Source organism: Ochotona princeps, chromosome 7 (assembly GCF_030435755.1).
Source record: "Ochotona princeps isolate mOchPri1 chromosome 7, mOchPri1.hap1, whole genome shotgun sequence".
In the NCBI taxonomy this organism is placed as follows: Eukaryota; Metazoa; Chordata; class Mammalia; order Lagomorpha; family Ochotonidae; genus Ochotona; species Ochotona princeps.
The window spans coordinates 10904361-10928281 of NC_080838.1; the positions used below are offsets into that span (position 1 = coordinate 10904361).

Genomic DNA, 23921 nt, shown 5'->3' on the forward strand with positions numbered 1-23921 from the left:
GTTTGAGTTTACACTGCTTTGGATAATATGGGTGTTATAACAATATTAATTCTAATCCATGAACACATCACCTTTGCATTTATATGTACCTTTAGATTCTTTCATCACTGTTTTATAGTTTTCAGTGTATGCATCTTTTACCTCCTTAGTTAAAACTTACTCTTTGTTATCTTTGTTTTAATCCTAGCATAAATGGAATTTCCTTTACATTTTCCACTTAGACTGTCATTTATGTATAAAAATGCTACTGATGTTTCTATGTTAATTTTGTATCCTGTAGCTTTACTGATTTTATTTAAGCTTTTTTTTTTTACCGCATTTGTTAGCTTTAATTTCAAGAGAAATATTTGAGAATTGTGAACAGATACTGTTACTGTGACCCAGAATTTAGATACATGTCTATATCCACACACATATAAAAAGGCATGTTGATATGAGGGTATGCCATATATGAAGGTTATGTTTGTATAAACATAAAGCAAAGGTTTTGAAAACATCCATAATGGTACTTTTCATACTTTATTTTAGTCCAAAATGTTGCACATGACTATGGGTTGTGACTACCAACTAAAGAAGCATCATTCTAAATGACTTTCTCTGAAAATTAGACTTATTTGGATAAATGAATAATTCAGATAATTCAACAGACATGTATATTTGTTGATATTTTTGGTAGCTCTGAAGAAAAGCAGTAATTGTTAACATTTTTGCTGTGCTATTTAAGAAATTTTTGTTACAGCATGAAAAGCTTATCTTTTAAAGAATGACAAACATAAAAAGTTGCAGGAAAAAATGATAAATTATTTATTGAAAGACATCCATTTGAGAAGTAGAGAAATAATCGTTAGATAAGCTTATATGGCACATGATTTTGATGATGTTCCACTAATTCCTGTTTCTGAATTAGGCTTTCTGTTAATTCCAGAGCCTTACATTCATGCAGCATGGTAGGAAGCTCTGTTAACAGTGTCCATCCTCTTGCTAAAGCAACGTAACATCAAGAGCATTTAGCTGAAGTCATTTTCTACCATTTGAGTATGTGATACTCTAGTGTTAGGAAATCAAGTCTAAGTCTAGGAGATTTAGACTATTTGCAATATGTAAAACTCATATGTAAGTCCAGTAGTTGTATCTGGTTTTCACCTATCTTTGCGTTGAAATTTTCCATAATTTATGGCTTGTCCCAAGCACAAACGTTCTGAGCCTTGGGAGATACCAGATAATGGAATATGACGGTTCTAACAGAGTTTTTTTCATTTTTTGCCTTTTCATACTGGTCAGGATTCCAAAGCTTGATCTGAAGGTTCTTTTTTCTTCTCCATAGCATCATTAAGTATTTCGTCACACAGCTTGGCTGCAGTGGGCGTAGTTTGGGGAGTCACAGTGTGTCCAAACCCTTGGTAGTGACCCACAGGTGAAGGTGGCATAGAAGAGGCAATAGACATTGCATCCTGTGATGATGATGATAACAAACTGGTATGCTCATTCTGATCTTGGTCCTCAGGAAAGAATTTTTTCCTAGGATGTCCTCTGACTGTTCGTCCTTTAAAGTAATGTAGAGGTTTCTATGTTAGCCAGTTATTTTGACCATTACCCATTCTAAAAATGAGCTTCCTTAGCTCCCCTTCTAATTCCCACCTCTCCTTACTCCATATCTGAAGAGCCAGTATTATGGTACTGTTTACCTAATCCTTTTAAGTTTCTCAAGCATATTTAAATTGTCTTTGAAGAAATATTAATACTACCTAACTGGATGAATTAAATGGCTGGTACTTACCAACATGCCTTACTTGTTCAGAAATATCATCTCTAATATCTGAAACATCCCACATGGCAAGAAAAGAGTCAAAGCATGAGCCCTCTTCCGCCTCTTGGACATAGGGTTTATACGAGAAAGTGTAGTGATGAGCAATAGCAGCCAGGAACATCTCAATACAGATAATAAAGTCCTGGAACAAGAGTTACATCTGCATTAACCATCTCTGGTTTAAATCTGGTTTTCTTCAATGCTCTGTTTCTCAACGGTTCTTTTTTTTTTTTTTTTTTTTTAAAGATTTTATTATTATTGGAAAGCCGGATATACAGAGAGGAGGAGAGACAGAGAGGAAGATCCTCCATCCGATGTTTCACCACCCAAGTGAGCCGCAACGGGCCGGTATGTGCCAATCCGATGCCGGGACCAGGAACCTCTTCCGGGTCTCCCACGCAGGTGCAGGGTCCCAAAGCTCCGGGCCGTCCTCGACTGCTTTCCCAGGCCACAAGCAGGGAGCTGGATGGGAAGTGGAGCTGCCGGGATCAGAACCGGCGCCCATATGGGATCCCGGGGCTTTCAAGGCGAGGACCTTAGCCGCTAGGCCACGCCGCCGGGCCCTTCTCAACGGTTCTTAACACATCAGCAGCTTCTTTTATTTTCCTTTTCAGATTATGAACAAAATAATCTGGTTTTGACCTCTTCAAAAAAAGGTCAAGATATAAAATTCAAACCTATTCTGCACCACTACTGAGTGAGCAATCCAGTATTTCATAGACCTAAAATCTAGGAGGAAGATAGAGATTGGAAGAATCAGGTTTTACTCTTGGTTCTACCAAAATTCTGTACTTAGGGCCAACTAGTTCTCTGCTTCCTCATCTGACAGGAGGGTAAGAGTATCCCCTTAGCCTGCATGTAGCAGGCTTCACGGAAGTAGCATAAAATGCTTCACAAGTAGTCAGGTTATACTGAGTAACAGCACTGCTTACCTGGAGTCCCGTAGCCACAGCTTCTACAGTTTGCCATTCCCATGTATGCTTTTCAGAAATAACGCCAACTTTTACCAACAAAGCAATAACTACTGCTTGCCTATATGTTAGGAAAAGGTAAACGCCAAATCTATATCAAGCATAAAATGAGCAGTTGTTTTAAAAGTATGTCTTTTAAAAGTTAACACCCAGTGTAACCCACCACTACCCCTTTTACAATGTATTCTTGAAGAAAAGGTACTTATATTTGCTTTACCAACTAATTTCATGTAGTAGATATGTAAGTGCTGTTTAGACATGTATGAATTAGTATTTTTTTTACAACAGCAGTATTGAGAGTAATCTTGTTTTAAAGTGTAGGAGCTACTTAGCAGTCTCCACAAATTGCCCAGGTTAATGTAAACACCACTTAATGAGAGACAAGGCATCATAGTTCTAGCTAGAGTATATTTCAATTTTGTTTCTAGTTAGGAACAACCTGAAAGTTGTAATGAGAAGTTATACACGACAAATGCTCTTCATCATGTTGGTCATTCTTTCCAGGTGCTGATTGTCAAGGATTTTCTTCTCCCATTTTTGTATTGTTTCTAACTTGTTAAATTTATTATATTCACTTCTAGGACCGCCCCCTCCCAGTGTCCAAGCATTTTCTAAAATAAGAACATTGTATAGTTCTGCTTTCTGTTTTAAAAAAGTGTTTACTGATGAACACTGCCCTATATTATTAAGCATGCTACATCAGTCTTCTTCCAGACTGCATAGTATTGTGTAATACAATGGGACTAAGCTTTACTTTTTGTGACATTACATACTGAGCGTACAGTGACCCTGTGATGATGTAGTTCTACTGGGATGCAGTGTAAGTTAGGTTGAGACACTGTAGCCCATCTGCACTGAGGTTCAAGATCCTCCTTCCCCAATCTTTACTGCCTTTTAGAAAATGAGAACATTCATGGGAAAGCAACACTTACCAGAAAGACACGAAAACTACCAGCTTTACACAAAGAAATTTGCCAACAGGTTGGATTGGACTCAGTTCTTCCTTTAGTACTTTATAAAATAGCAGGAGACAGTACATGGCAAACTAGAGGCAAAATGAACATTTAAACTTCAATAACAATAGCTGACATAAATGAAAAAAAGTTCTTCCATAAAAGGAAAAATAAAAACAAGAAAATCTAATTGATTCTAAAGACTGCTTACCTCTAATTTTATGTTTATTGCCTAATTTCTCTTACATAAATAACACTATGCTTATATGTAAGATAACAAATAAGTGCAGTCTCAAAAAATTGCAATCATGACAGCTAAAAGAATTGGTGAACAGTGTTTCACAAGGGCAGCAACGTTAGTTTTTTTTTTTAAATAAATGCTCAACTCTAGAAATCAGTAGTAGTAATCTAATATTCAATAGCAATGGAAATTTTCCTAAAAATTCACCTAGTTCCATTAAAACCATAAAATGCTAATTTCAGAATATGAGAGCAAGAAACAATGAAGCTATATTCACAGCAGTTTCATGCAACCATTCTTTAATATATGTTGGCTTCTTTGTTAATGCCATCAACTAAACAAAATTCATTGCTTAATTTTTTCCTTCTTAAAGCACCTTACTTTTCTATTGTTTAATATTTATTTGTGAGTGTTTAGAATGTGAATTATCACAGAAACACTGAGAAAATGTCGCTACAATTTTTAAGGAAAATATTTAAAATAATTCTAAAATAGTACAGAAAACAGCATATTAAAATGTCCACATGATTTGGACACTTCCATATTCTTTTTCACAAACCAGGTTTTTGAATTTGAGAACCATGGCTTTCAGGTAAATAAGAGTGCAGAAGAACCAACCCTAAATAGAAAAGAGTTTGCCAGATAGCAATTAAATTTTAAAATCAAAACAATCTAAAACTTTTGTTTTGTACAGTAAATACCCAAGAATCATCTTAGAGAAATATTTTTATATTTAGTATGTAATATTTATATAATATCTTCATGTTTTGTGGTCTACCAGCATGAATATATTTATAACCTTGGTCCTATTACCATATAGCTTATAATTATAGATTTTTGCTAGATGTCTCAGAACAAGTAACGCATGTTTTAAGCAGAAAACAAAATTGAGAAATGAAACCAAATAAACCATATAATTCACCCAGGTTACATTCTGTTAATGACCCTAATGCTCAATAACAGGTTCCCTTAAGTTGTGTGTTTGTTTTGCTTTTCAAGAAGATTAAACACAATGGCTATGGGATATCTCACTCATTCCTTAGCATTTCTTGTTGCATATTAGAAACCCAAACACTCTCTGCATATATTCAATCTGAGTTGTTACAGGTAAGTGCCTGTTAAGTGAGAACTCTGTCTGGAGAATTACGAAATTACTTGCCTTGGAATGAGGATTATATGTAACAACTGCTTAAAACTTTGCCGATGACAAGACCATAGTATCTTTAACCAGTCCCTACCACTGGGCAAGGAATTCTTTCTAGACTTCTGCTATTATAAATCAGAGACTTTATTTACAAAGATACTCAAAGTAATGTACTCCCTCTGATCAGTTCTTCAGAATACATGTTTTTAGAGCATTCCAGTTTTGAGAACATTACCTATTTTTAAACTTGACATTCTCAATTTTCTTTTCATTCAAAATATATGGTATCAGAGAATTGCTTTCTTCAAAATGCATAAGTTCTAACTGTGAATTATATTTCAAGGTGAAGAAACAGACAATCAAGCTTTATTCCAAGATGAAACTGCTTCAGGGAATTCAGAGCTATAGATACTAACTTAGTATAATCAAGGAAAACGAACATTTACTTACCAATTGTGACATATTGTTTATTATAACCAAGTAAGTCCAAGCATTTGAAAAGCTAAAGTTCCCTTCATCATATATACCAACCAGCTCACAGATTCTAAAAAATGGTAAAAATGAGACAACTTTTTGATTAATGAAATTAAAATGTATTTCAAATGCAACAACAGCAAAACCTACACTTACAAATCAGCTTATTTGAGTGATCCTCTAATTATTTCAGCCAGAGGTACTACAAAATTTAAGGAAAAATGTTTTCCTCAGAATGTTGCCATGATTATTTCTCCAACTTGAAGGAAATCCAAACTAAGGCACAGACATTTTAACAGGGAAGATTAGTTACTAAATTCAGAACAATGTTGCCCAGTTTTGTGAAGCTTTACTGCTAGACACAGTACACCTCTACAAGTGAGAGGGTCCCCTGCTCCGTTGTCTTGGAGATAAATTTTATGAAGACACAGATTCTCTCAAACATGTTTTATAATCAGTGTTAAATTCTACATTTATCTAATATCTAACATGCTGAAAAATAAAGCATGCTTTCATTAATAAATTTGTCTTAACTGGAAAAAAAACCACTAGCTCAATGGCAGAAGCATTTCTTTGACTTGCTTTTTCCCAGGTCTTCTGTTAGCATGCAGAATGTTAGTGGGTACTAGTAGATGGAACATGTAAGCCACCTGCCTGATATTATTTGATGTTCTCAACATTTTGAGGGATTACTTTTTGCCACATAAGTTAATGAATAAACCATTTTACCCTGAAGTGTCTAGCCCTAACAGAATGTTTTACAGAAAGATACATCTTCTTCCTCTAAATTAACTAGAAAAAAAAACCCACAAAAACCCATGTAATTAATGCAAAGTAGCACACATGAACTCCATTCAACAGTTTCTAAAGCTGTGTGGATAGTAACTTTAGACAGTAATTTCTGCATGAGCTTTAAGGAGGATGCAGGACGTGGTGATTCTCTGCCATATTTATTTTCACAGAGCTAAGTTTTTCATGAACTGATTTTTCAGATGGACCAGAACTAAAGAACAAACACCTAAATTAATCCTCTGTTTTGTTACTCAGTTGATCACATATGAATAAAAGCTGGAGGATTTTAAAACAATAAATAACATAAAATGTTTGCTTACAAAGCAACAATGGTGGTGAATGGTCTGACAACTGTATACTGCAACACACCCAGTTTGCACCTAAACAGCAATACTCTGCAAAAGAGAAAGAACTTTAGCAATTCAAGTATTCATTGAAACAGCTTCAGATTTTCTCCAGTCTCCAAATTAAAACCACTTTGACAAATGATATGTTTCAATTCTTTCAATTTAGTAATCCTAAATGGTAGTGAGGGAAGGATGTGAGTGGCAACAAATGATCTAAACACCACTGACAACATTATCTGACAATTGTATCTTCTGAAATACCTCCCTTTTGGGTACAGTCTGAATTCCTGTGTAGTAAAGCACATAAAAGAGAAGCCCAGTGTAATTCCGGAAGACTGACATTGAGTCACAGAGCAATTGTGTGTATGTCTGAGAAAGAGGGCATTTCATTTTTTGGAAATTATTATTTATGGGGACTGGTGGTGTTGTGCAGGTTAAGCCTGCAGCTTAGATCCTATATGAATGCAGATTTGAGTCGTGGCTGCTCCATTTCCAATCCAACTCCCTGCTGATGTGCCTGGGAAAGCAGAGGAAGCTGGCCTAAGTGCTTGGGCTGCTGTCACGCAGGAGACCCGGAAGAAGTTCCTGGCTCTTGGCTTCCAAACCAAGCCAACTCTTGCCTTTGAGCCCATTTGGTAAATGAAGTAGCAGATGGAAGATTTCTATTTTTCTCTCGCTGTAATTCTCCCTTTCAAATACACTTTTTTAATGAAAAAGAAACTGTTTGCATTTAAGATTTGGTTTCCTTCTAGTTTTTGAGTATGACAGAGAATATTCTTGCTGGATATTCAGACAGGTGGAAGCAAAGATCCTGCATAAAACATCTGTTCTTTCCAGGCTTATTCAACATAACGGAAAATCTATAAGGAGTACCAAACAAATCAAACCAAAATAAACAAACAAAAGCCAAGACAATTTTTTTTTTAACATGATTAAAGAGCCATGGAAGAGTCCTCTTAAAATTTAGACCAAGGAGGGGGCGTGACACCCCCCACCCCCTCCGGTAGCACAATGGTTCAACTGATTAATCCCCTGCTTGCAAGTACTGGCATCCCATATGGATGCTGGTTAAAGTCCTGGCTGCTCTGCTTCCCATCCAGCTCCCTGCTTGTGGTCTGGAAAAGCAGTCGAGGATGGCCCAAAGTCTTGGGACCCTATACCTGCATTGGAGACTCAGAAGAAGCTCTTGGCTTTTGTTCGGCTCAGCTCCGGCCATTAAGACCACTTGGGGAGTAAATGAGCAAATGGAAGATCTTTCTGTCTCCTCCTCTCTGTAAATCTCCCTTGCCAATAAAACAAAATGTCATAAAAAAGAGAGCAAAATAAAAACTTCTTATAAATGAAATATGTCTGAGAAAGTGTGTCAATTACGACAGCAAAGAATTTGAAAGGGACATGCTTTAAGAAGAAAAAAATGATAATTAAAAGATCTGATATGCAAGATATGAGGAATAACTCTTAAACTTGAAGACCTTTAAAAACTACCCAGGACCTGGCTAAAGTCTTCACCTTGAATGTGCCAGGATCCCATATGGAACCAGTTCTAATTCTGGCAGCACTGCTTCCCATCCAGCTCCCTGCACCCATGTGGGTGACCTGGAAGAAACTCTGCGTTCCTGGCTTTGGATGGGCTCAGCTCCGGATATTGTGGCCCCTCTGGGGAGTGAATCATCAGACAGAAGATCTTCCTGTCCCTCCTCCTCTCTCTATATCTGACTTTCCAATAAAAATAAATAAATCTTTAGAAAAGAGAGACTCAAATTCACTTGTAAGAAATAAATTTCAATAGGACTTTTAAAGCATTTTCAAATTGACTCTACAAAATTAACAATGAAAGAAATCCAATGTAAGGGTACAGTGAAACACCACTCCACACCACCTTGACAGGTAAACAATGAAGTCTGGAAAGGATACTGTTCAACGAAACAATTTTATTTACTTCTTTTTAAATTCTTATTTATTTTCATTTTATATGAAAAGCAGAGAGACTTGAAAAGCTGAGATAAGAAGGGAGATCTTTCATTCACTGGTTCACTCCCCAAATGCCTGCAACTGTAATGGCCGGGCCAGGCAGAAGCTGGGATTGCAGAACTGCAGCCTAGTCTCTCTCATGGGTGGCAGGAATCAAGGCCCTGGACTTACCTGCTGCCTCCAAGGGTATATGTTAGTGGGAAGCTAGAGCAGAAAAGTACAGCCAGCACTTGAACCCTGGTACTCTGACACAGGATGGCAATGTACCAACATTATTCTAAGGGTCACTAACCTGCGAAGTTGAACAAGACCTACTATATATCCACATTAAGATGCATACCCACAGCAAAGGTTTTCAAATTCTGATGAATTCAACTTATTTTAAAAATTTGGGTTATAGCCCACTAAGAGTCAGGGAAGAAGAATAAAGGTTAGTGCTGTTCCGATTATAGAAGCACAAGTGCATTAAGTCACTAGGAGAAGTGTTTCCCTTATTCCCATGAATGGCCTACACAAAGCCTTCACAAGAAAACTGACTGCACTCAACGCTTATGTCACAGAAATCACAGTATAAACAGGAGAGCTGTTTTTTTTTTTTACCATGAATCAACCTTAAATGTGTCACAGTATCTGCACAGTAAAAACATTATATTGTCTGAAACAGCAACAGCCTTGTTAATTATCAGATATTTATTTTACACTGGTTATCACAGAGTAACCTACATTTTATTTATAAAAGGTAGAATGAAAAATATTATTACTAGGCCCTCATTCCTCAACTCTATGATTTTAGAAAACATTCAGCATCTGCTTAAAGACAAGAAAACTTGGTATCCGTGAATGCACTGCTGACTATCAATCCCATTTACTCAGAATTCAAGTCCCAGGAAAACTTAAAAAAAAAAAAGTGAGAGAGATTTAGGAGACAATTGTTTAGCAGCAAACAAAGCAAGTGCACAAACACAGAATGTGGGCATTTCTGTAATGCCATTTGACAGAGGCATGGGATTTTCGTGAGCTCAGACCACTTGTGCTGGTCTGTAGAACGTGTTCAGCCTACTGGTCCTGATCCAAGGCTTGTGCTTGATTCCTGGCTAAAGCAGCTGCCTCCTGCTCTGTAAGGCAGATGCTGACGGCTCAAGTAGCAGGGCTCCTGTCACCCATAGAGGAGAACCGGATGTCCCTGGAGCCTGGCTTCAGCCGGGCACAGTTCTAGCTTTTGTGGGCATTTGAAGGGGGGGAGACAGCATATGGTAAGCCCATCTCTTTGTGTCTCTGCCTCTTTAACAAAAGAATCCAAAACAAAGCAGTCTGCTAGTCTGAAGAGCTTACATTAGAGCCTTATCTTAGGTTCTATAGCAATGAAACAGCCCTTATCAAAATCAAGTTGCCACTATCATATCTTATCATCTATACTTAACAATGGGAGTCTCTCATCTCACTCAACTCATACCTTTGACCAGTTCCATTTTAGTCAACACAAATACAACAATCTTTGAAAATGGAATTTGGAAACCAGTTCTCTGCATAGCAACCTACAGTGGCTTCTCATGACAAAGACTCTCACCCATCAGACTTGCAGGTAAGTTCTCATCCTCTTTTATAAGGCTTCACCTTTGAGTACTGTCTTTGGCCTAAGTCAGCTTAAACACAGTTAAGTCACTGACCCAACATCTCAATATCTGATCAGTTACCACATACGCACCTTGAATTGTTCAAATCCCTGACTGCTTTAAAACAAGAATTCTGCTAGTTTAGTAAGCACCCCCCTATTTTTTTTTAAAGATTTATATATTTTTATTGGAAAGCCAGATCAGATGTATAGAGCTAAAAAGAGATAGGGAGAAAGATCTTCTATCTGCTGTTTCACTCTCATAGTGGCTGCAATGGCTGGAGGTAAGCAGATCTGAAACCAGGAGCCAGGAGCCTCCTCAAGGTCTCGCATGCTGGTGTAAGGTCCTAAGGCTCCAGCCATCTTCTGCTGCTTTCCCAGGTCATACGCAGGGAGCTGGATAGAAAGTGGAGCAGTCAGGACATGAACTGGTGCTCATGAGATCCTGGTGCCTGCAACGTGAAGACTGAGCTATTGAGCCACCGCACTAGGTCCAATCCCTACTCATGTTGTTTCTTCTTAGCAGTCTGGCATCCAATGACACTTTCAATTTGCACCTTACCTATAAATGCCCATTTATTTGTATTTACTGTTTTCAGAGTTCAGCACAATCTGTCTTCTCTGTTCTCCAACCTACATTAAGTTTTCCTTATTACCCTTTCTCATGGCTGCCTATTTTCCTTCATTGCATTTCCTCTATTTGTGTCTTCACTTAATTCCTAATCAAATTATACATTCCATGAAGTCTACATCTGCTTTGTGTATTAAGAAATAACCATACACTGCCACTAGGTTCTCAACACATTTTGTTTTCTTTTTTTTCAAAAAGCCAAATAGCTCCCTATAACATTCAGTGTGTTAAGAGACACAACTATGTCAGGATTTTGTACAAATAATTCTGTGCCTTGTGACAGGCAATGTAGCCATCTCTAAGTTGTACACTTACACTGACTGCCAACACCTCCACATCATTCCATGAATGCTGGCTTATAACTTCCACCGTATTCCCTGTTTATCTATTGTCAAGTCTCATTGACTCTTTGGATGCATTCTTACTGCTTTACTTTCTAATCTAATTTCATCCTTTCATCATCTCAAAGATGGATGATTACAACCTCCTATTTCTCCATCTCTGCAATCTTTCTCCATCTCAAGCATCTTTTATAATATTGCAAATTAGGCCTGGTGCAGTGGCCTAGCGGCTGAAGTCCTCGCCTTGAAAGCCCCGGGATCCCATATAGGCGCCGGTTCTAATCCTGGCAGCTCCACTTCCCATCCAGCTCCCTGCTTGTGGCCTGGGAAGGCAGCTGAGGACAGCCCAAAGCTTTGGCACCCTGCACATGTGTGGGAGACCCAGAAGAGGTTCCAGGTTCCCGGTTTTGGATTGGCCCAGCACCGGCCACTGCGCTCACTTGGGGAGTGAATCATCGGATGGAAGATCTTCCTTTCTGTCTCTCCTCTCTGTATATCTGACTTTGCAATAAAAATAAGTAAATCTTTAAAAAAAATAATATTGCAAATTGATCTTTCTAAAACACTGTTTTCAAATGCCTGCTTGCTGAAAAACAGCCATGGTTCATTTGTAAGTAAGTGCAATCTTAAGCTCAATTTACTTTTCAAAATGAAAACTGTACATGACATATAAGCTTTTCATTTAATGTCCTACACAAACATATAGCATAAACATTAATGTTATTGGTAAAAACATTATTTGTTGTCCCTATTGCATATATGCTGTTTCCAATCTTAGGTTATCTTTCCAAGTCCCCCCCCGCCCCCTTCTTTCTTAATTAGTTACTGGGAAGGGAGCAGTTGGGAGGAGTACGAAGAAGCAGTGTAGGAGTAGACCCATCCATGGGTTTATTTCTCAAATGCCCATAAAGGCTGGGACCAAAAGCAGAGTCAGATACACATTCCAGGTCTCCCACACAGGGGGCAAGAACCAAATAATTTGACTCATTCTTGCTGTCTCCTAGGGGCTACATTAGCAGGGAACCAGAGTCAGGAGCCAGGGCTAAATACTTTACCCAGCTGTTAAGACTTGCAATGTGTGCATCTTAAGTGCTGGGCCAAACACCCACCTCCACCAACTCTTTTAACCAGCTATGTGATATTGCAAAAATTTAACAGACCCTGAATTTCAATTGCAATAGGATTTTAAAAAATCATTTATAATTTGAGGCCAATATCGTGGTGCAGTCAGGTAAGCTTCTGCCTGCAGTGCCAGCAACCCACATGGGCATTGGTTTGAGTCTCAATGGCTCCGCATCTAATCTAGCTCTTGCTAATGGCCTGAGAAAGCAGTGGAGGATGACTCAGGTCCCTGCACCCACAGAAGAGGTTTCTGGCTCTTGGTTGTGGATTGGCTCAGCACTGGCCATTGTGGCCATTTGGGGAGTGAGACAGCGAATGGAAGATTTCCCTGTCTCCTCTTCTCCATATATAACTCTGCCTCTCATTACAAATAAAATAAGTATTTTAAAAAAGTATTTATAATTCATCCGAAAGACAGGCACCCACAGAGAAAGAGATCTTGTATTTGCTGGTTCATTCCCCAATGAGAGTAATAGCTGCGGTGGGTCAAGGTAAGCCAGCAGTCAGGAGCTCCATCTGGGTCTCTCATGCACTTGGCAAGTATTTAAGCACCAAAGACATTACTGATGGCACAGCAGGAAGCAGGAACTGGAAGTAGAACTCAGACCTAACTCCAGGCACTCTGACATGGGATATAGGTCACCCAAGTGGCATCTTAACCACCACATCATATGGCATCCCACACTGCCATTCCTGAAATATTTTGACTTTTCTGTTTGGGATAATTAACAAATACCAACACACAGGTGGATTATAAAAATGTGTCTTGGGCCTAGCGGCTAAAGTCTTCATCTTAAACGTGTTAAGATCCCATATGGGCAGCGGTTCTAATCCCAGCAGCCCTGCTTCCCATTCAGCTCCCTGCTTGTGGCCTGGGAAAGCAGTAGAGGATGATTCAAAGTGTTGGGACTCTACACCTATGTGGGAGACCGGGAAGAAGCTCCTGGCTCCTGGCTTTGGATTGGCTCAGCTCTGGCTGTTGCGGCCACTTGGGGAGTGTATCAGCTGACTGAAGATCTTCCTCTCTATCTTTCCTCCTCCCTGTATATCTGACTTTCCAATTAAAAAAAAAAACTTAAAAAAAAGGGGTGTTTTGTTTGCCTTTAAACTTCACTATCAAGTATATCAGGGTAAGGCATTCTGGTTTTTTTTGTGTTTTGCCTTGTTCGCAGTACCTAACAGACTGACCTACCAAAGTCTGGTATTTAAGAATTTTGCTTAAATTGAAGCAAAACAGAAATAGGATTAAAACCAAAAAATACTTACTCTCCCATAGCCCATGGTGGACAGCAACACAGAGGAGGGAAATGCTTCTGCTGATCTTTGGCTTCAAGAATTAACACCAGATTTGGATATCGGTTCGTTAAGTAATTGGTAAGGAATTGCATAAAGCTGTAAATGACATAGGCTTCATAGCATTCTCTGCAGGTATCCACATAAATGGCAATGCTGGGGAACTTCAAAGCTACCCACTATGAAAAAGCACAAGTGTTAAAAATAGTTGTAGGCAAGATAAATCAATTGTAATTCCAATTCATGGTCCTCAAGATTTGCTAGCTTAAAAATTTGAGATGTCTTGTGACATACCAATATTGACCACTCTAAAAACTACCATTATCATAGCTACCAGAAAATATGTAAAATAAAATTTAAAATTTATTTTTATTTTATGATACAGTTCCATAGGTGTAAAATAAGTTTTCAAAAGACACAAACATCTTAGGTATAGGTAAGCAAAGATAAGTAGAGATAAAAAAATGAGTATCAAGAGAAGAACTAAATTAAATGAATTCTTATATATAATCTGAAATTTTTATTTGGTCGTTGTAAATATTTGTTATGGTGTTTCCTTTAGAAATCCAAACAGCATTATATGATAATTACATGTATATCCACTGGGGAATTTTTTCTTCTTTGGTTCAAACAAAAGACTTAATAAATACAAAGGAAGGTAATTTATAGTTGGTCCTTCTGTAATTCAACTAACCCTGGACTCAAAGAAAAAAGACTGTGCTCAACATCAATGGACTTTTTTTTCTTGTCTTAGTTTCTAAGCAATACAATAAAACCATTATTTACACAGAATTTAGTGCACCAAGCAACTTAAGGAACCTAGGCATGACTTAAAAGTCCAGGGGAGAAATATATGTAGGTTACGTGCAAATACTACACAGGGCACCCAAGTACCTTCAGGTTTTGGTATCCACAGGGGTCCTAGAGCTAGTCCTTTTGGATGCTGAGGCATGAATCTAATTTAAAACACCCTTGAAACAACCAACAGCCACTACACTCTGTGAGCTTAAAAGATTAAACAAAGAAAATAGTTTATAAAATGTAAAGCAGTTGTACTTTTCTTTCCTATAATCATACTTTATGTCTGTTATCAATATTATCAGCAAGTGAACTTTTCCACTTTTCTACTGTTTAATGAAAAAGATCTACTTGCATTATCTTAAATCTTCTGTAAGCATCGTTAACATCATCCGACAAGTCCTAAGTTAATGAAATAAAATGGACATACTTACACTATCTAAACTGTATATGGGTACCATCCAAAGAATCCTATTTGGAAAGCAAAACATAAATTTTAAAAATTTTGTCAAATTTACAAAATAAGCAAACAACACTAGGAGAATAAAAACACATGATTTACCTTATTATTGGTTTTTGTAGTTCAGGTTGTGTATAATGCACTAAGTGCTGCAATATCACCCAGAGGGATATAGGTATAGTTAACAGCAGAAAGATTCCAGCAATAAACCAAGCCTTGGTGTGTATTCCAACCTTGAGAAACAAAATAATGCATTACTATAGATTCTGATAGTAAAGTTAAAAACCTTAATAAAACATTTCTATATCTTATATTTTCATTTGATTACAAATAAGGAATACTATTTTCTAAATTATTATTTTATTTCTCATTCAAACAGTCTGTTTTTTGTGGAGGTGGGGGTCATATTTTTCATGAGCATTTTTCAAGGAGCATTTCTAATAGCTTTTCATTTGTCAAGAATATTAATAGCTCACTTCTCAGTTTGCTGTTTGTCTTTCATAATTCTTTAATGCTTTCACAAATGTACAGCAGTTTCAAAATCTTCTGCAAGTCCCATGTAAAAATCTTTTGATGCTTGTTAAAAGCTAAAACTCTAGAGCTGGCATTCCTGCACAGCAGCTGAGACTGCCCCAGGACACCAGTTTCTCATATGGGCAATGGTTGGTGTCTCACCTACTCCACTTGTGATCTAGCTCCATGCTAACGGCCCATGTGCTTGGGCCCTGAACCCCACGTGAGGGACCAGGATGAAGCTCTTGGTTTCAGCCTGGCGCAGCACTGGATGTCACAGCCATCTGGGGAATAAATCAGCAGATGCAAAACCTTTCTCTCACTGTCTCTCTCTCTCTTTTTTAAATATAAAAACAATTATAAAAACAACAATGAACATTTATTGTATGCTATTTGCCTGATGTTTGGCTCTGATCTTGACATGCCTTTTGTTTAAAGGCACAGGACATTGAAAGAGTGGAAAAGTAGACATCTTTCATCCACTGGCTCACTCCCCTAAACAGCCGCAGTGGCAGGGGCTGAAACAGGCTGAAAGCAGGAGCCTGTAACTTCATCTGAGTCTCACACGTGGATGGCAGGGGCCCAGGAACTTGAAAACGGAGCAGGCAGGAATCAAACTGGTGCTGTGAAAACAGTGAACAGTATTTCAAGTAGCAGCTCAATTTGCTGTACTATAATGCTGGTCCCTAAATGGATTCTCTCAACAAGAGTTTTAAAACTTATTGTTTGAGGGGGCCCAGCATGATAGCTGAAATGGCTAATTCTTCACCTCCAAGAACTGGGATCCCATATGGGTGCCAGTTTGTGTCCTGGCTGCTCCACTTTCCGTCCAGCTTTCTGCTCGTGGCCTGGGAATGCAGAGGATGACAGTCCAAAGCCTTGGGACCCTGCACCCATGTGGGGAGACCTGGAAGAAACTCTTGGCTCCTAGCTTTGGACCAGTTCAGCTCAAGATGTTGTGGCCATTTGGGGAGTGAATCAATGGATTATAGAAATTTTTCTCTCCTTCTCTTTGTAAATCAGCCTTTCCAAAAAAAAAAAAAAAAAAAATTAAGAAAATCTTTTTAAAAAAATTCTAAACAAAATTATTATTTGAAAGGTAACAGGAGATGGCAAGAGGAGTGACAAGACAGCTGAAGCTTCAACACCCTGGTCCCTGGTTTAATACACAAATGTTCACAACAACTAGTGCTGGGCCAAAGCCAGGAGCCAGGAACATAACACAGGTCTCAACATAAGTCAGCCACATGGATGGCAGAGACCTGACTTGCAAAATCACCTGCTGCCTTCCAGAGTCAGTATTAGCAGGCAATCAGAATCAGGAGTGAGCCCAGGAGCTCTACTATTAGTATTTTTACCTTCAGGCCAAATGCGTACCCCACACATGATCTCTTATAGCCCTCCTTTACGCTACTACTCAAATAAACTGTGTTTACATATGACTCCTGTTCTATATATAACAATACCAATTCAGGATTGTGTGTGTGTGTGTGTATATACCTTTCAAGGTCAGTATTCAATCAATATTTTATTCTTTACAAGCTGAATTTCTAAAAATATACTTACTCTAAAGTAGCACTGACCAACTTTATGCAAAACTGTATCTGAATCTGCTCTTTTTTGGGGAGCCCTAGAGAAGGAATTTATTATTATTATTATTACTGGTTTTCAGAAAAAGAGTGTGTCCAAGTGCTAATAAAGCTTCCCTATTCACTGTTAGCTCCCAGAGGCTTGTGACAGCTCCTGACAGGGGCCGAACTTAGGAGCCCTGAACTCATACAGTTCTGATCAGGTGTTCTGATCAGTGTTCTGATCAGTTGGCAACCATGTACTTGTCGGAGCCAACACTACTGCTTCCTGGGTCTGCACCAGCACAACGCTGGACTTCTGCGCCAGAGGCAGGTTTTAAACCCAAGCACATCCCACGGTGGCATCTAATCACTAATTCACAAGCCTGTCTTGAAGAATCTGAATTTTTTTTGTTTTGTTTTGTTTTTTTAAAGGGCAGCAGTATTTGTTTTTGGAAACTGAGTGGTTTGAGCAGCTAACAAAATAGTGCTAGAGCCAGCAACTCCACATTTCACTGGTTTAACAAGGTATTTTCTGCTCAATATGGGGTTAGATATGAAAGAAATAGGAAATTTAAAAAATGGAGAACAAAGTTTATTTTATATCAATAAATTTCTACTTTGAAATGTACAGGAGCCTGAAAATGAACACTCATTTTTCCAGGGCATTCTACTTTGCTCACTTTCATTTAAAAGTGGGTATCAATTTCAATAACCTAGGAAAATAGTAGCAGCAGAAATATAGGGCACTTTTTCTTTTTCAAAGTTACTATTAGGAGAGCCCTGCCAAGTAATTTTAATGTCTTTTTTTTCAATGATTGCTATAGTGCCCAAAAGTAGGACTTTGTTGTAGACATAAGAGAAACTTCATGTGTTTGTGACTAATGAAGGCCAAATATATAATTACAGTGTGCAGTGAGGAAGAAAGTGCTTTCTCAAACAATCATAAAACGGGTGACTCTGGATAACTCAGTCATTTCAGCATAGTCACGTCAAAATAAGAAAAAACTGTACCCCAGGGAGCTAGTAACATTTTCACACTGCAAATCGGTTTCAGAAAAACATCAGCCCATACTAATCATTGATTTTATATCCATTTTGATTTTTGAAATATGCAAAAAGCTAGGTGTGTAAGAAATTTAAACTACTTTAAGTGTGTTCAATGTAAGCAATGTTATATCAGAAAAAGTCACTATCAGGTGTTCGTGGAAATTATTTCATTTCTCTCTAGGTAATTAATTCAACTTGAGACACACTTCAATAAAGAAACTATCAACCTAAGTCTTAAACTTATCAGACATGCTACAGTTTCTTGTTGTCGTTTTGTTTGTTTTGAGCTCACAAAAGGAGGATTAGATGCAAAGCTTTTTCTAAGATAACCTGAAGAAAGAAGGCACAGATAAAACCGCTCAAGAGAAAGCAGTGTCTAGGAGCCAAGTTAACTCTTCTCCAGGCTGTGCTTCACAGGAGCACAGCACAGGAAAGGGGGATCTGGGCTCCGGCCTGCAGAGGGGAAGAGAGCAAAGTGGACAGACGCTGGTGTTCAGGCAAACAGACTACAGAGAAGCACTGAGCTTGCCTGAGGTCCATTAGACATGCCTGGCCACAGGAGACGGTGAGAGAAAGCTCCAGCAGTGCAGACGGACGATCATCCCTTCATTCCAAGGAAAGCCTGCATTGGGCCAAGACATGACAGCAGTGGGAGAAGTTCATGAACCTCCCATTTTCGGTAGCCTCTTTCCCAGGGGCTTCTCATTGTGAACACTGACTCTAGTCTTTAAAATACAAGCTTTTTTTTCATACAAAATGTCTCTCAGTGTAAGTCAAAACGCATCAGGTGATCAAGTAGATAAACATGTAATTTTATCTCAAGTGTTAAGAGCCTGATACAGCCTACACATGAGGGAAAAATTATGCCCCAATACTATAATCACGTCATTTAAATAAAAAAAAAAATAGTGGCAGACCTGGCACTGTCACATAGTGGGTAAAATCCCTGCTTGTTGACACCAACAACCCATATGGGCATGGATTAACGTTCCGGCCTCTCCACTTACGTTCCAGTTGCCTGCTAATGGCCTGAGAAGAGCCTGGAAGATGACCCAAATGTTTTGGTCCAAGCTACACCCACGTGGGAGACCCAGCTAAAGCTAGTGGCTTCAGCCTGGCCTGGGCTGGCTGTTTTGCCATCTGGGGAATGAACCAGTGAATGATGTTTTTCTCCTCTAACTCTGTTTTTCAAAGAAATATCATGTATGCGTGTGTATATACGTACATATATATAAATATATATTTTTTTCCTAAAAAGATGTGCTAATTAGGGCCTACTATTTGCTGGGCACAGTATTAAGAATTTTAAACACATCAGCTCATAACGAACAGAACAAGGATAAAGTATATGAAGCCCTTTGCACAATGTCATTACAGTCACCTATCTCGGCCTTAGGGTTTTAAAGAGGATTAAACACAGACTATAGCTAAAATCTGAGGGCAAGCTGTAGTCAGTGTCTGTGCCCTTAAAAACAAAAGCAAGCAAATCCTTCCTTACTCACACTACCCTCTCTCTCCTGGGCATTCATTTCTCAGTTATCTGCAGAATCAAAATCCTCAGGGCCAGCGCGATGGCTTCACTGGCCAAACTCCATCCATAAGCACCAGCATCCCATATGGGCGCCAGTTCGGGTCCTAGCTGCTCTGCTTCCCATCCAGCTCCCTGCTAGTGGCCTGGAAAAGCAGTCGAGGATGGCCCAAAGCCTAGGGACTCTGCACCTGTGTGGGATACCAGGAGGAACCTCCTGGCTCGTGGCTTTGGATTGGCTCAACTCTGGCCGTTGTGGCCATTTGGAGTGTGAGCCAGTGGATGAGAGATCTCTCTTTGTCTCTCTCCTGTCTGTAAATCTTCCTTTCCAATAAAAATAAAATCTTGTTTAAAACATTGTTGAGACAAAAAATGAATAACAAACTTAAATTCCTACCCTGATTCCACTTTTTCATCTCACATGGACTCTTCTACCTTGTGGAAACCAAGGGACATTGTAGTAGCACTGGTTACTGGTCATCGCTTCCTTTCTGAAACACCCTTTTGGCACTCTACTCTCCCGCTGCATGCTGCCTCCTGGAGCTCCTCCTGCTCTGCCTGACCGCTCTATATTAACGCTAGGCTGCTGGCCCTTTCAGTTTCTTCTTTTAATCTCATCCATCCTACTGGCTTTACCACCACCGACATTCTGATGATTCTGCCATGGGCATAACTGTATACCCAAATTCTTTTTTTTTTTTTTTAAGATTTATTTATTTTTATTGCAAAGTCAGATATAAGAGAGGAAGATCTTCCATCCAATGATTCACTCCCCAAATAACCACAATGGCCGATGCTGCTCCGATCTGAAGCCAGGAGTCTGGAGCTTCCTCCAGGTCTCCCACGTGGGTGCAGGGTGCCAAGGCTTTGGGCTATCCTTGACTGCTTTCCCAGGCCACAAGCAGGGAGCTGGATGGGAAGCAGAGGTGCCGGGATTAGAACCGGTGCCCATATGGGATCCCAGCACGTTCAAGGCGAGGACTTTAGCCGCTAGGCCACTGCACAGGGCCCTACCCAAAATTCTTCTGCTGAGATCCTAACCCACACTGTGACTGGGGATGGGGCTGTTAGCAGGTAATGAAGGTTAAATGAAATCCTAAAACAGGAGCCCAATCTGACAGGGCTGGTGCTCTTGTAAGACAAAAAGGCACCAGAGAGGGTCCTCTCTACCAGAAGAGGACACAGCAGGAATGTGACCACTGGAAACCAAAGGGGGTGGACACCTCCAGGCGTCACTCCTACTGGAACCTCTCTCCTGGATTCCAAAACATTTTTCTGATCTCGGGGGGAAAAATTCTGTTTTAAGTTGCTCCATGTATAGTATTTTATGGCAGTGAGAAACTCTCACATTTGTATCTGCAGCTCTATCCTGAGTCCAAGATATGCCTATCTGACAAGCCAATCTGAAGGTTTCTCATGACACTAAAGGTTTCTCATGCACATAATTAAATTGCTCTCAAACCTTTTACTTTCCATCTCGGTCCCTGGCATCAGTTATTCAGATCAAAAATCTCAGATTCAGCTTTGACTTCTCCACTTAATTGTTGCTTGTCCCTTCCAATCCAACCCACTTGCAAGTCCTGTTGGTTCAGTTTTCTGTCTCTACTTCTGAGATCCTGAGCCCAGCTGTAAATCACCATAGCCCACTACTTCTCGATCACCACACAGAACTTTCTAATCTCCTTTCACTTCTACTCCATTTTCCATAGTGAGTTCTTTTTATTTATTTATTTATTTATTTTAAATTAATATTTAGCATTATGTGACAGTTTCATAGGCTTTGGGAATCCCCCTCCCCTTCCCTTCCCCCTGGTGGATTCCTCCACCTTGATGCAGCATTACAGTTCAAATTCAATCAAGATTCTTTCCTTGCAAACATATATTAAGCATGGAGTCCAGCTACTTATTGTCCGGATGGGTTGAACAGTTTCTTGGGGAGACCATTTCTGGTCCGACATAGTGAGTTCTTGAAACTGTGCAATAAGACTGTCCTGTCTGTGTTCCCTCCCCCACCCCAGCTGGTTTTAATAATACTTAAAATATTTTTGTCATCTGGCTTTGTTCTCTCTGCCTCCACCACTGCATTCCATGAAGGCAGGTACCATGTTTATGTCTCTCAGGAGACACAATGGCCCAATGGCCTGATTCCTCACTGGGACTGAGTCACAGGGACTGAGGCAGCAGCAGGAGAGGAAGAGAAAACTACATAAAACTTCTCTCATGGTAGACAATATAGAAGTTCTTCAAAAAACAAAGCAGAGAACTTGGGGAAGGGAAGCCTGGCATTTTCACTGGGGTTGTCCAGTGACATCTAAGACTTGAAGGGCATGAAGGGATGAGAACAGTATAGAGGGGAGGGCAAGGTTGTGAGGCAGAAGCAGGCAAAGCCAGAGTGGGGAAAACCCAGGACCTGAGCACAAGCAGAGCTTAAGGGGAGTGGTCCAGCATGTGTCGGGCCTTGATAGCCACAGTTAGGAACACTGGCTTTTCTTCTGGGACTAGTCAGCATGGAAAAAGACACCTAAAATGTGACTTGTCTCTACCTCGATACTCCGGTTGGCATGATGAAAAGACTCTAGGCAACACATGTTGAGAATTTGGTGCAGGGTGTCAGCAGATTGAAAAAATTGTCCCTAAAAATCAGCAACTGGGGAAGTCTTAATCCAGGACATTTCCACACACCATTAACCTGACAAGTAAACTGTGTGCCATCCCCCAAGGAAATACTTCAAAGCAAGAAACCTTTACCCAATTTTAAAAATGCTTATACCTGAATTTTAGTAAAGTATGGCAGAAAGCCCTAAATATCTAAGAAACGAGAAATACTGAATGTAGTAGAATAATTATGAACTATGCAGAATGGGAACTCAATAACAACCACCACAAAATGAAAATGCAGAGCCCAAGTGTGTGTTAAATATATTTCGTTTAAACACATAAAACTAATTTCCACAATACAAAAGCAACTGAAATAACCAGTTTTTCCATAGCTCCTGTAACATGAGCGTTTCTCAGTAAATACACTTTGTGATTTTTGTTAATTCAAATCGAAAGTCCACTAAACAATTTTTTAAAAGTTTGTGTCTTAGTTAAACATTTACTTTGGGGTCTTGTGGTTTGTACAACTTTACTGATGTCACAATAACAATATGACATCAAAAATATACCAGGGACTTCTTGCAAAACCTTTGCTAGTTAAGAGGTAACAGCTCGAGTAATAACAAGGTTGAATCAACTAGAATCCCTTAACTCAGGAAGCTAATTAAAAGCTACCAACATTCTATACATGGTTCTCTAAACAGTCAATTTGATTTATCTAAGTCCAATATCTGAGTAAACCAGATTTCAGGAATAGACTGACCGTGCACGACACAGATGAATATTTGCAAAACTAGTGTTCCTCGCAGCTTTGCTAACGCATTCTGTTTTCTCATTCTTGCCCCACCTCGACCTGTAGAATGCCACGAAGAACCGTAACGGACAACAAAAACTAGACACGTTTACAACCCGAGACTGGGCTCAGACGTGCGCACAAGATGTCAAGGTACCGCGCCCGGGTGTCTAGGGCAGCAGTGGGGGATAGGTGTCGCCTTCTCGGATTGAGACAGGGGAGAGGCGGACGGCGCCGGGCCCCTCTTACCTCCAGCTTCTGTAATTCCCACACGCACAGGGGCACCGCGACCACTATGGACACCAGGTAGATGACCACAGCCAGAGGTCGGATCCACTGCCTCCAGTTCCTCCAGGTGCAGGTGCAAGGCATGTTGTCGCACCGATCGGCTCCGAGGAGCCAGCGGAAAGAGCTCGCGGGAAGCTGTCACCGGGAGAGCCCTGTTCTCCGGCTGTTTTCTCCACTCTCATACTACGGAGAACCCAGCGTTGGTCGGGAGACTTCAGCAACAGCTCCAGCCGCCGCCTCGGCCGGCGCTGCGCTTTCTGTTGCTGCAACGGGGGCCGCTCAGGGTGCAAGCAGGGCGCAGGGCGGGCAGCATGCTTTCTCCCCGAACCCGCATCGACCCGGCTCGAGCGCGGTGGACTCCCGCGGCCCTCACCTGGGGATGCCCCTGAGCTCCGCCTGCACCATGGCCTGGGAGAGGGCGGCACGACCAGGACCGTCCTTTGGGGACCTTGCGCGCTAGCGTTTTTCTAGGGGAGGCGTCTCTGGGCCCGGTGCTGTTGGTAGGAGAGGCCCCAGGTTTTCTATCACTCTCTCGAACCGGGCATCCTATGCGGCGGAACACCAGGCCAAAGCGGGGGCTTCAGCGCTCTTCCGCTTCCGCCCTTGCTGTTTGAGGCAGGTGATTC

General features: G+C 40.1%; 1 protein-coding gene across 1 annotated transcript; it reads right to left on the reverse strand.

Annotated features, from left to right (window-relative positions):
* Positions 1 to 780: 780 nt before the first annotated feature.
* On the reverse strand, positions 781 to 23883 carry TMEM184C (transmembrane protein 184C). The gene is made up of 10 exons (XM_004588127.4): positions 23257 to 23883; positions 15060 to 15190; positions 14932 to 14968; positions 13673 to 13878; positions 6703 to 6777; positions 5567 to 5660; positions 3711 to 3823; positions 2740 to 2839; positions 1778 to 1949; positions 781 to 1543 (listed from the first exon to the last, which is right to left on the reverse strand). The coding sequence occupies exons 1-10, from the start codon at positions 23377 to 23379 to the stop codon at positions 1278 to 1280; spliced, it is 1317 nt and encodes a 438-aa protein (XP_004588184.1). The 5' UTR covers positions 23380 to 23883; the 3' UTR covers positions 781 to 1277.
* Positions 23884 to 23921: the final 38 nt, after the last annotated feature.

Excerpts from the sequence above, each read along its gene's own strand:
- TMEM184C (XM_004588127.4), bottom strand. The coding sequence starts at position 23,379 with ATGCCTTGCACCTGCACCTGGAGGAACTGGAGGCAGTGGATCCGACCT. Across the intron at positions 13,879-14,931 it reads CCATATACAGTTTAGATAGT|TGGGTAGCTTTGAAGTTCCC; the intron begins GTAAGTATGTCC and ends GCTTTTTCATAG. Across the intron at positions 6,778-13,672 it reads CCACCATGGGCTATGGGAGA|AGTATTGCTGTTTAGGTGCA; the intron begins GTAAGTATTTTT and ends TCTCTTTTGCAG.